The sequence below is a fragment of the Ciconia boyciana genome, chromosome 4, assembly GCF_034638445.1.
Source record: "Ciconia boyciana chromosome 4, ASM3463844v1, whole genome shotgun sequence".
NCBI lineage: Eukaryota > Metazoa > Chordata > Aves > Ciconiiformes > Ciconiidae > Ciconia > Ciconia boyciana.
The window spans coordinates 79,515,467-79,528,785 of NC_132937.1; the positions used below are offsets into that span (position 1 = coordinate 79,515,467).

A 13,319-nucleotide genomic window follows, 5' to 3' on the forward strand; every position below is an offset into this window, starting at 1 on the left:
AGGACAATACTTCTGTCACTTCTGCTGCACAGGCTTGCACATGGTCCGTTTTACCTCCTGCCTGTGCTTGCGTGACAGGAAGAGTGGGTGTAATAGCATGGAGAGGATGCGAGTAGGATTGATCTGGCATGCTATGCATGCGAGGCACACACAGCTGCTGCTGTTTCATTTCACCACTACACCAGCAGCAACTGCCCTTATATAGGCACTTCTGGCTAAGGTTCTTACAGTCAGTCTTACTGTATCATAATTGCATGCACTTCATCACCTGCAGATTTCCTAACCTATGAAGAGTGGCATTGCGGCATGGCAATTTTATTTCTTTATGGCTTGTTTTGGTTCTGCGGTGGGAAGGGAAGCTGTATTTTTTGTATTTTTGCAGTCACGTTTGAGCATTTGTCAGTCTCTTTCCCACTGCTGTTTGTCTTGTTCGGTCTCTGCCTCCATACCCTCCTCCCCAAATGCATAGCAAACGCCGAGAGAGAAATCCCGAACTGCCGTGCTGCACCCTGATAACCGATCCCAGATCTGGACCCGGCAAAATGGTGCAGCATAACGGGGTGGCGCCCACTTCGCTACGGGCTGCGCATCCTTCCCGGCCCCACCGCCGGCCGGTCCAGCTCGGGCCGCCCGACCCCGGCAAAAACCTCAGCGGTCCCTCCAGATCGGGGTGCCATTTCTCCCTTCGTGAAGGTGTCCCCCCGTGGAGCTCGGTCCCGCCGTTCTTGGGGCTGCGGGCGGCCGCGCTCCCGGCGAGCGCTTGTGCCAGGATGCTTTCAGTGAACTCGCAGCGCGCCCGCCGTCCCGGGCCAGCCCCGAGGGCCGCTCGCTGCCGGGGGGGAGCGCCCCGGGCCCGGGGCAGGCGGCTGCCGGCCGCACTCGGCTCGGCGGGGCTGGCGGGGGGCCGGGGACGGCGCGACCCCCGCCCGGGGCGGCTCCCTGCGCCGCGGCAGCCGTCACCGTGCCCGCCCCCCGCTCCGCCCCGCCGCGCTCCGCCCCGCCCGCCGGCAGCTCCGGGCCCCCCCGGTCGGAGGCGCCCCCGCCGCTCCTCCGGGCTGGGGGGAGCCGCCGCCGCCGCCGCTCCAGCCCGGCCCGGCCCAGCCCGGCGCGGCGCGGCGCGGGGGGAGGAGGAGGGGGAGGAGAAGGAGGAGGAGGAGGAGGGGGCAGAGAGAGAGAGGGAGGGAGGGAAGGAAGGAGGAAGGAAGAGAGGGAAGGAAGGAAGGAGAGAGGGAGGGAGGGAGGAAGGAAAGGAGGGAGGGAGGTGAAGTGAGGTGAGGTGAGGTGCCGCCGCCGCCAGCCGCCTTGTCGCTCTGCTTTCTGCAGCCGGTGCGGAGGAGGGATCAGCCCCCGGCAGGCGTCCCGGCATGCTGAAAGTCACCATGCCCTCCTCCTCATCATCCTCCTCCTCCTCATCCTCCTCCTCATCCTCCTCCGGCTCCTCGGCCGCCGGCCGCCCCGGGTCCGCCGCGCCCGACTACTGGATCGACGGCTCCAACAAGGACACCCTGGCCCACTACTTCGAGCTGGAGTCCGAGCTGGGACGGTGAGCGGCGACGGGACGGGACGGGGCGGGGCGGCCGCGGGGCGCGGGGCGCGGGCGGAGCGGCGGGGCCGGGGCTGCCGGGGCTGGGTCCCCGCTGCCCGCCGGCACTGCGTCGCTGTGGCGAGGGCGGCAAAACTTTGGTTTGTGTGAACGGCACCGGGAGAGCGTGCTGGCTTTCACGGCATGCGGGCTCTCGAAGGAAAATTATACCTCCCGGAAGCCAAGCTGTGCAAATCCCCAAAAGAAACGAGTGATTTTCAGGACAAGGCATCAGTCCGCCTCGGTAAACGCTGGTCTGCATGAGCAGCTTCACGTTACTCAGGTTACCTTTATATTTGCAGACTCTAGACCTAATACTGTATAAGCTGAATGGTAGGCATCACCTCGAGAGCACTAAAATGCCAGCTTACTCGCAGCCCGACTTCATACAAGACCTTTCATCGTTATCGCCATTATCAGCACCTTTAGACCTTGAGCTGACAAAACTCCCACCCGAGACAGGAGTCCGTGAATAGGCCTCTGTAAGCAGAGTCTTTTTATTGGAGTGCAATGCAGACGACTGAGCTGGTACATGTTCATTCATGAATTCTGCGCTACTGCCCTGATGCTTCTGCCTGGCAACTTAAAGGTCCCAAATGTTCAGTTATTTTAAAACTGAAGTCTAGTACAAAGTGCTGTTGCCTATATCTAATGTGTGATTTTAGCTCTCTAAATACAGTTGTTGGTTCATGTTGAATTTGTGGGTAGAAAATAACATGTTAAAAAAAAAAAAGTGGCAAATGACAGCTTTTTTAAGGGTTTACAGTAGATGACTTAAATTTGTAAGTCAGTAGGTAACAAATAGCAATTGTTAATTTTGGCAATGATAGAGTATTAAAATCCTGGATGACTGTGGGAAATCTGCAGATAATAACATGGTTGCCTTGGTACAGTATTTTTGCAGAAAGGGCATGCAATGGAAGTTACTGCTACAAAGCATACCCGTGCTTGCTGTACTGTAACTGATAGGGGCAGGAAAGGCTGTAGAAATACAATATAGTGTCATTCTTGGCTTGCTGGCTAGGTCTTAAGCATCTGCTGCTACCTTTTTGCCACTACTGCTGCTCATGCTAGCCAGATTTAAATAGGCATGGGTTTATATACACTTGCCACATTTATACTTGACTTCACGGTAACACCTATGCAGAAACATAAAAATGTAAAGCAGGAAATATTGTGTCAGTTTTGTGTCTGGAATTGCAAAAAAAAAAGTGTGCACTGCTGAATAACAGCAGTTGATACCAACTCTGTCACCTAGATTAATACTGTTGTGTGTGGTCTGTCTAGAATCCTTTCAGCATGTGTATTAATGACTGTGGGCTTCATTTAAGAAGAGTCTGTATAGGTGATACACCATGGGTTTATTGGGTAGCTTGGGAAGGGGTTTTAAAATGTGAACTCTCCTGTCTGAGGAAGGAAGAGTTAATGAAAGCTGAGGTGCAGTGGGTTTTTCTACCTTGCAAGGTGAGACAGTAGATGCTGAAACCCTAACAAAAGGTTTGAATAAGGAAGATAACCACACCCACCTAGTTTAGCGATGCAAGCTACTAAGTCCGCTCTGCTGTTGGACAGAACTGGGAAATAAGATTTAAAACAAAAGCAGAAAGAAAACAGGAGATAAGAACCATCTTAATCAAAGGCCATGAGGTAGGGAAGGGAGAGAGAAGAACTCAGAGGGGTACATGCTCCGAGGGAAAATTGCAGTAATGGGCATGGCAGTGAGATCTTGGTCCTTAGGTCCCAAGGCTAGCTTTGAGATCCTTTCAGAGCCAGCATCCAGAGTGCTGATGCTTATCTCAGACCCCCTCTGATAGCCCAGGTGTATCTTAGCAAATCTATAAGGGAGATCCAACAATCTTTCTTGGTTCCTAAGTGTAATATAAAACTGTATTGTTTTATCTTGGTAACCTTGTCTCCAACCTTGTAATTTTGGAGATGATTATGAGTACATCTACAAAAAAATATTCATTGCTTAGGTTAGCAGTGGTGAAAGTATATTAGGTGAGGCTGAAAAATGTGGGTATGTGATCCCTTTAGATGCAGTAAATCAAAATAATATGCTAAAATAACCAACAGGAGACACTATCCTGAAATACCTTTAACAAATACAGGGATTAGAAGATGTCTTTTTTCAGACTGCAAAGACCTCCATTTGGACAGCTGTTGCCAAGTATGGGACTTCCCCTTTGGAAGGAGTGCCCTTTCTGCAAAGTATGTCTGGCAAATCCCTAAAGCCATCATAGCCAGTAATTCTTGCTTGTATAACCAACTAAGGAGTCATGGGAGAAATGGGGGAAGGTCTTGCCAGCAAGAAAAATAATAAATGCCTAAAAGCTTGGGTAGGAGTAAACAGTTGTCTTTTGACAGTGGAGTTCCACAGGGATCAGTTCAGGTGTCTGTGCCGCTCAACATGCTCATAAATAAAGGGGTTGAACAGTGATATTTGCTGGTGTTACGAAATTATTGAGGGTTTTAAAGACAATGTTGCCTATGAAGAATTGCAGAAAGACCTTATTGGACTGATAGGGCATTTAAATGGTGGGTGAAATTCATTTTAGATAAATGGGAGGAGAAACAATTTGGTTGTTTTCTTTCCCTAGTAAATCCTATAGTGAGGTTAAGAAAGAGATTGTCTGGAGGCACGTGTGGCGTGGATAGAACACCTGGTTAAAGGTGTTTGCTGTTTTCTTTGATGCAAGCTCTATAGGGCATCTGACCAAGCTAGCAAGTCAAAAATGAACCACAGGAGGTAAGGTCATTTCCGCACAGTGTGTAGTTAAGTGGTGGAAGTCCTGGCCACTGGATACTCTGGACGCTAAAAGCTTACATGGGTTTAACAGGCAGCTAGGCAAGTTTACATTCAGGAAATCCATAAAGACTCATTAAACACGAAAATACTAACTATTGAACTGTAAGTTGTTGAATGTTATGAGAATATTCTTTGACAGTATTGATACAGATTTGCTCTATTCTTATATTCTTCTTGAGGGATCTGTGTTTGGCCACTGTTAGAGACAGTATTCTGGGCTAGACAGGCTTCTATTCTGACCCAGGACAGCTATTTTTATGTCCTGCTGAATGCCTGGCTAGCTCACCTTCCTTTTAGTCCATTTCTGATAAGGGGTTTTTGTGTGTACTGCGTAACTGGAGTTCAAAATGCTGTAAAGATGAAATTTTGGTCTTTGTTTTGCAAAGAGTATCTGTTCCTTCTCTGAAGGTTGCATCGTTGGAATTTTTGAATTTTGTTCTGAGTGTATTTCATCTAAAAGCTTATTTTTCACACTCCCTTGGGAAAAAATTCTAATAATTTTAGGTTCTGAACTTGTATGTTCCTTAAAGACTAAAACCTTTTGTTAGCCTTATATAACCCATGCTGTATATTTTGGTACAGAGTTTATGCATTCAGGATTAGTCTAAAAATGGTATTTGAGTGAAGAGGAAATTCAGTAACATTTTTTTTGATAGCAATATTATGAAAAAGGAATTTCTCTTTGCTGGAATTTTTATTATGGAATTTTACTTAGCATGCACTCTCTTGCCTAACTGCACCAAACTACATAACTATTTAAGTTGAAACTGTCTAATGTTATTATTGTAGGAGTATTGCAGATCTATTGAATGATCAAGAGCAACTGGAAGTATTTCCAACCAAATCCTTAGGGCTTTCTTTCAGTTTCAAAGGTTAAATAAAATAATAATTATTTTTAGAAATCCAGAAAAGTTACAGGCATTTTTCTTTGTGTAAGAATGATAAATCAGGATCTTCCAGGGTTACCTTTTCCTTCATGGGCAGTCTTTCAATTGTGTAATCCTTGCTGAGGACCTGAAACTGAAACGCGCTCAGTACTTGCAACTTACCTTGAATTGACAGTGTGAGCTGAATCATAGGTGGTTTCTGTCCTTGAGTTCTTAGCACAGAGTTTAAATCCAATGTGTGGTTTGAACTCAAGATTTCAGTGTGCAGAATGACGTCTTACTCTGTCAATCCTATTTATGAGTAGTGCTGTCATAGTAGTGTCTACTTTTGTAATAGCAGTAGTAGGTGAAATTAGGTAACTCCTTTGTATAAGCATAATTTTATAGAAATGGATTGTTTTTGCACTTGATGCTTTGAAGTTCAAACAGTTTTTTGCTTTGAAAGTATGCCAATTATTTTCCCTTCCATTCCTTCATTAAAAAAAAAATAAACAGGCCTTTTTTCTGTTCATCTCAAGAGTAATTTGTTATACAGACTGTTTGCCATGTTTATTTTGAAAATCACTTGCTCATTTTGCTTTGGGGTGCATTTGAATTAGGTCAGCCCCTCCTTCAGTAACACTTTTGCTTACTTACTTGTGACTTTTAGTACTGGACCTGAGGATTTTCCAAAGAGATGCAGGTATGCTGCTGACAGCACACGATGCTAGCTATCTGAATGTGAGCATGGAGTACTTAGCTGAACTGGGATGAGAATTGTCTTTGAGCAGAAACTGCCTGTGTAGATTTGCCTTTCCTCCAGGTTGTGGAGGAAACATTGTGCCTTGAACTGCAACTTGCTTGTCCCTCACACCTTCAAGCAAGCAGCAAGCATTTTCATGCAGGCAGTTTGTGCTGATAGGGAAGGTTGTTGAAGAGGTGGGTCTGAGGCCTCATTTGGGACTGTTGTGGTAGGTACATTGGACCTTGCCTTGAGGTACGAAGATGGGAGATACAGAGGGCATGGGGTCCTTTTGGTAGTGGCAAAGGTGGCAGGTGGATGTTGAGAATGGTCGTCTTCATGCATTGCACCAGCCGGCATAGCCCTAGTTGAAGATTTTAACTTCCTTTTCCTCTTGAAGGGGTTCTATCCACCTCATCTTTCCCCTTGAAAAATGTCCTAAGCATTTGACTGCAGGCCCTTCTGTGGTGAACACACGCTTTGCTCCTTCTACTGAAGCAGTGCAGTTGTGGAGAATCAATCCAATGCTAAATTGGTCAGAAAGAGGATGTCAGATTTTTGTTAAGCAAGACACTGCTCTAAGAGGGAGGAAGTCAGTCCCTATCAAAGTGCATGTTGATCTACACAGAGTCATAAATAAAAATTAATACCAACCAGCAAATGTTTTCTGTGGAAGCTCTATAGCTTCTTAACCCAGTGTTCTGGATGAAAGTCCTCGCTTGGGTACTAGGAACCAGAACTTGCAATGTATAGCCTGGGTTTTGACAACTAAAATTCTTTACTCGGTGCAGGGAGAGTGTTTTTTTCAGTTCTGTCTGGGTCAGTTCAACAACTGGTTGATTGAGAATTCAAAAACTAGGTGTTGAAAAAGCAATAAAAGAAAATTTCCTCCACCATTCTGTAAATAAAAAACAACTGAGAGTAGACGTACCATTTCACTTCAGGGTCTCTGATCATGGAGAGAAATGGGCTCTTAAGGTAGATATTTTGAACCTTACCATGGGAGATTGTTATTGACTCTGTTGTCCAAATGCCTATCTTAAGCATTGTTACTTGTCTAAACATTACCTTTGTCTGCATGTTTCTTAGTTAGAAAAGAAGAAAGCTTTTTTTGAGTATTTGTTGGTACAGTTGACATTCCATTCTTGTTAGAAAATGGTAAGTTTTACAGACAGTTGTTCAAATCCCTTTACAGTTGGGATTTGTGGCAAACCCATTGTTCTGCTGCAGCCAGAAGTTTTGCATTGAATGGCAAACTCAACGCCTGCTTCACTAGGTCTCAGAAAACAGATGATAAAATATGCATTTTTCACAATGGCTTATGTGTATATCTGATTCCTGTTAATACTGTGACTGAGGCATCGTTTCCATCATGCCATGATGGAAAATAGGTTTGCTGATTCAATCAGCTACGGACAAAGCATTTAGCTGTCAACACTCGTAGACAGCTACGTCAGAGAAGCTAACAATTCTTTAGTGTTAGAAAGCTAGCCGCCGCCTTTGAGGAATATGCTAATGCTTGTTTCTGTGGAATAAACTGCCCTGCTACCTCTGTAAACAGAGTACTTGGTTTTTAGTACAATCAGTAATATCTAAGTCATAATGGTATTATATAAAAAATAGTTTGAAACAAGCTTTCCTTAAATTAATTTCTTAAATGAACTTAAATAGACTACTGATAATGGCATGTATCTACATGTTTCCAATTACAGAAGCACTGAGATTTTATTTGTAATGTTGTATTGCACCATTCCTATTTTTAAAAGGCAATTTGTGGGTGCGTCTACACTGAGGTTTTAATTTGGATCGGGAATGACTTTTGTGAAACAAATGTCCCAGTTATCCCCTCTCACTGTGCTTTGCTTTGCATCAAGGGGCGTTCTTGGAACACAACAGAGCAGACTGTATGTAGATGAACCAGACGATGTAGTTCGGGAGCACTTAATCCACTCTAACCTTTTGTGAACATTCAGTTCACAGGACCAGATCAGGGCTCATCTGACGTAAAACCTGCAAAAAGTTTTTGTGTTGATATCAGCACATTGCCACCATCTGTAACACTGGTGTGCTCCTACTGCACCGCACTACTTGCTAGTGTATACTTAGATTACATGTCCTAGTGATACTGTCTTTGAATCTAATGGTAGTTAATCTGCAAGTTGATTAAATAGGATGCTTGTGATACCATGTGTTCAACATAATGCACAGGTCAATGTCTGCTCAAGTTTTAATGAACTTGGAAGCTAAAGGGAATATATGTTATATCAATCAAAATTTAGTACTTAGAGTGAGCAGTGACAGAGTAGTTAGTCGTTGCAGAGTACTGCATTATCTCTGTACTCTTATTAGTCTGTGTACTCAATGCATTGTTCTGTCAATAAATTGAGCCGTTACCTGTCTTCTATAAAAGGAGTGCTGGAGCAGTTTTGAATAGCTGGAATGAATAGATGATCATTCTGTGTAATTTTCACAGCTTTCGTGTACTTAAAAAAGAGCTATTAATAATGAAAAAATATATTAGAGAACGGTTATTTATTTTCAAGTTATTTATTTCTTCTGTCAACCACTATGCATTTTTGTCACTGGTTTTGGTTATCTTTTTTAATTAAAAACCTTATATTCCTAATGGAGAAGATTAATAGCTCTTGAAGTAAGTACTCTTAAGAATACTGAAAAAGGTTTTTGCACATAGAGCTTTTAGGATTTGAAAGTAATGGTATCATTTGTGTTAATCCAAGAATAGTCATACTTGAAAGATGTCTGCAAGGGGTTGGATGTTACAAAGTTGTTCTTTTAGCTTGTTAGAGAGACAGTACATCTGAAACTGAGTAAGTATTTTCAAGTTCAGTTGAAAGCATTTCACTGTGATTGTGTAGTAAGCCTATATGATTCCAGATGGGGGGCAGGTAAATTTACCTAAGCCCTGTGGTACAAGAAGCAAATACGTGTTCATACCACTGTGTCTTTAGGTGTGTGTCCAAGTGTGCATAGTATTGTGTAAGGGATTGTAATGGACATAGTTTCATAGGCAGAATTCTACCAGTAACAGATGTTTAAATGCTTGTTCACATAGTAAATAGCCACATTTGCAAAGACCACCAATTATGAATGGTGGTCAGTGAAAAAATACTCACTGTTTGCTGTAGCATGTGCCCCATCTGTGGAAGTCCCAAGTGCTTGCTAGTAAGGACTAGCTATCCTCTTCAGTCACTCAGATCAAAGAAGTTTTATATTCCTGAATATGGTCTGAAAAGGTCAATCAGGAAATTAAAAAAAAAGTAATCCCCAGCCCTAGTTTTGTTTATAGTCCAACAAATTGATCTGGCTTTATCGCAGTAAACCTGAATGATTCTTCTTTGGTTTTCTGCTAGCTAGAAGGTTGGCTGGGCATTGGGAAAGCAATCTTCTGACACTGCATGTTGTGTGGAAAAAAGTGCAAAGATTTGAATATTATTTTCAGGTATGTATGTATAATATGTATGAACCATTAGTAGGAGTTAAGATTGCATAAAAAGAAGGAACATGTACTCCCTTGTGCTTTCACAATGACGCAGAATTTAAACATAAAAATGTGTGTATTTGCTGTTGACTTCTTCGTTTAGGCATTCTCACCATCCTTCCTCTCTTCACAATGCGCAGACCTTTCTTATCTGAACAATCACAAATTTCACCAGAGATATTCTTTTTACAGTACAGTGATGCTTGTTCTGAGAAAGGGTAACCAAATGTTCTTGGTTTGTCTAATGTCTTTTTCAATATTTACAGTTTTCCTATCTATCTCCTCCATTTTAAAAAAATGGGTAAGAATGACAGCTTTTACAACCAGTCATTGATACCATTGAAATACTTTTACATTTGTTGTTAGTGATCCTTCATGTGGCCTTGCATTGTCAGTGTCTTCAGCCAGTCAGTAATCACCAGAAAATGCATTTTAACTTACTGGTTACTGCTTTTAAAAACTAAACTTGTCTCTAATTTATGAGGAATTTTTTTTTTCTTCCTTGTTCTTTGGAGTATGAGCTAGCAGCTCTGTGAAATCTGAGCTGGCAAATCATTAAGAATTTAATTTCAGAATTTTTGTGTTGTGGAGGCATGCTGTTTTCTTGTTGTCACCTTTGCCTTTTGTATCTCAGTGTTAAGAATGGTCTTTCAGAGTGACCCCTTTTCTGGCAAAAGCGCACAGTATGTGTTTTCCCAGAGTCTATCTGTGTTAGCTCTAAACCTCTGGAAACTCATCCAAACAAGGCAAGAAAAGAACACTTCTTCCTTGCTCTGTTCCAAGACTGCAGTTCATTGCCTTTGATGTTTTCCCAGCTATTTCTGACCTAGGAAGTAAGACCTGTTTCAGAAAGTCACTGCATGTTTTGTTGTGATGGGGTTCGTAGGGAAGGTTCTGCTCAGAATGGTATCTCGGCTAGCAGTGTGCTTCGAAGCAGCCCAAACGTACTGTAACTGCTGAGGATTATGTGTCTTAAGGACACATTGACATTTCCCTTGAGTTTACTGGAGTGTGTAGGAAGGTTGTGGTCATGCACATGGAAACCTACTTCTTTTTTCCTAGTTAGCTGTATTTTTTTTAAGATCTGTTAGCATGATGCAATGGGACAGATCATTGAGAATGAACTATCCAAGACCATTTTCAAGTGTGGGGTTTTTGATCAACATATATATTATATGTGCTCAATTGCTTAGACTATATAATGTTCAAAACAGAAAGATGGAGTAGTGGTGATGTAATACTATACGAATACACATTGCAAATGTATCTTTTGGTTATAGAATGAATGCAAAAATGGTGTCATTACTGTCATAATTTACTATCAGTTAAAACACACAGACTGTTGGGGACCATCAATATTTGCATCTGTTGCCCTGAGAATAGATTGCTGAGGTGTTGTTGCTTTCCTTGTAAAATAATTCTAAGTTAGGAGTCCCTACAATAATATGACTTTGAAAGGGACCATACAATCTGTAGCAACCAAAGCTTTTGTTGCTTTGAATTTCATCTGCAGGGGATAACAGGAGAGAAACTATTTTGTGTGAACCACAAATTACATGGTCGGAACTGTATGCTAATTCTGACACAAGTGAAGTAATCACCTGAACAACATAATGCTGTAGCTTATAAGTCGCTAGAACTCAAGAACCATAAAATGTAAAATAAAAGGTAAGGAATATGGGAACCCCTTTGAGGAAAAAAAGAATTATAAAACATGCTGTCCTTTGACAGTTTACTATCTATTTATCATGGCTTTTGGAGGGGGATAAAGCAGTGGTAAAAGCAAGTCCAAGATTTATAATGCACAGCCTCAAAAACAACATTAAAATTTAAGGCCTTCAACAAATGTATAGTCTGTGCTCCGATGCATACCTTGCTGTGAGCATCCATGTGCCACAGATAAGATGCCAGAACTGCAACTTTACCTCAGAACTAATGTCATCTCCACAGTCCTTTTCCCCAAACTCTCCACATTAGAAACATGTGACACATCTCTCCTCTGGCCTCTCTCAGGCCAGAGGAGAAAAAAAAGCAGTTGCTTGTGTTTAAGGAAGAGACATCACTCTAAACCAGGGTTTCCGCCCTCCCCGCAATAATTTTTCCTTCTTGCAAGTATTTGTAGTTTATTCTCAATTCAGATCATCATAAACACACCAATATTTTTACTTATTTTCAGTCTTTTGATCTTTAAAGCATATCCATGTCTGCCAGTTCACTGCCTTTGGGAACTGATACTGCATCTTAAAGTACTCAGTTGATTGTGGTTTTATTCATGAAGATGACCCTGATTGCTCCACAGACTTCAGCAGAACTGAATACTGCATAAACGAAAACGTTCTACAAATGTCTTGATTTTATGTTGTCTAATGAGGCAGCATAGCATCATGTGACTGGGGGGGGTGTCAGTCAATCAGATCAATCACCACAAATTGTGAAATGCTTGTTGACATTTGTTCATTTATTAAAAAACTCAAATGCTGACATTAGTAAATAACAAATTCATGTAAAGAAGTTGGGATTAGCTCGGAAATGAAATGCAGGAATTCCAATTTAATCTAAATAAATTTCTTTCAATGAACAATTTTGCACTCATGAATGAATGGAAATAAAAATGTTTGTGAGATCTTAATGAATATCCATGGAATAAGAAGTCTAGCATTATCTTAAAGTACTTCTGAAATAATATTCATATTGATTTTTCTTTAAATAATCCTTGTTAATGGCGGCACACTGCCAGTACCAAAGAATGTGCTATGTGATTTTATTTTGTGTTTAGCTGTAAAAAATATTTAATACTATGTTGAAAGGAGTGGACTTTCATACCCCTTCTGGAAGGCTGACCATAAATTGTGCAGCTTTCAGTTGACAATGAGACCTTCTAGCTGCTTATATTCTTTGGAGATTAGTTGTTTGAATTTTATTAAAATTTGAGAAAGTACCTCTTTCAGATTCTCTACGGATATAAGATGGTGTTTGCTGTTTCTGATTTATTAGGTGTCCTGCACCAGTCTACACATTGTGGACCAATGAGAGTGTTTTAAGAACACGCTTTGGGCCAGAAATTATTTTAATTCTTTTGGCACACATTGATATTTTTTAATGTGGTGGTATTACACAGTTTTATACTTTTGCAGAGAAAATGGGTGTCTTGGTAAGGCTTATAAGGCCTCAAGATAAAGTCTGCCATGGATGAGTACTGATTTTTTAGTTTTTTTTTTGTTTTTTTTTTTTAGCCTATTGACATGTTTTCTAGATTAATGAACCACAATTCTGATCTGGTGTACAGTGTTTTACCGATGTTTGTTTTCCTGATGGAGAACATTTACTTGTCAGTTTTCCATATTGTGCAGTAATGATTTGCTAAAACTGAACCCAAAACATGTTGAGAACTCTGACATGATTAAAATAATCTAAGTTCAGAGACCTGTAAGACATGTGTGCATGAATGTTTTTACCTGCTAGCTTCATTGGATGCCTGCCCCCTTGCCCTGCCTTGTGCTGTAGGGGCAGCGAGTAATCAATTTCTCTACATTCTTTTCAAACCCTCATGATTTTCTGGCTGATTAGCGTAGTAAAATTAAAAAAGGAAGGGCTGCAAAGTTGATTTTGTAATGGAAGCAACATTTTATGGTGTAGATACTGATGATCATTTAGGAAATGACTAATGATTTTGTTTAATGACTTTAGGTTTCAGGTGATCAGATGAAGAAACATAATAAAGGTGGGTGTTTCCCCCCCCCCCCTTTATTTTTTCTAGGAGTCTTTGCAGCCTGATGGAAGCTGCAAATGCTTATGGAGCGCACTGTTCAGTATACACAAGT

General features: G+C 41.8%; 1 protein-coding gene across 1 annotated transcript in view; it reads left to right on the forward strand.

Annotated features, from left to right (window-relative positions):
- Positions 1-1,255: 1,255 nt before the first annotated feature.
- The window catches only part of CAMK4 (calcium/calmodulin dependent protein kinase IV), a 174,674-nt gene continuing 162,610 nt past the window's right edge, over positions 1,256-13,319 (forward strand). Inside the window, exon 1 of the mRNA XM_072860289.1 lies at positions 1,256-1,543. Within this exon, the coding sequence (XP_072716390.1) occupies positions 1,365-1,543 (179 nt within the window). The 5' untranslated portion in view covers positions 1,256-1,364. The remainder of the gene's footprint in view (positions 1,544-13,319) is intronic.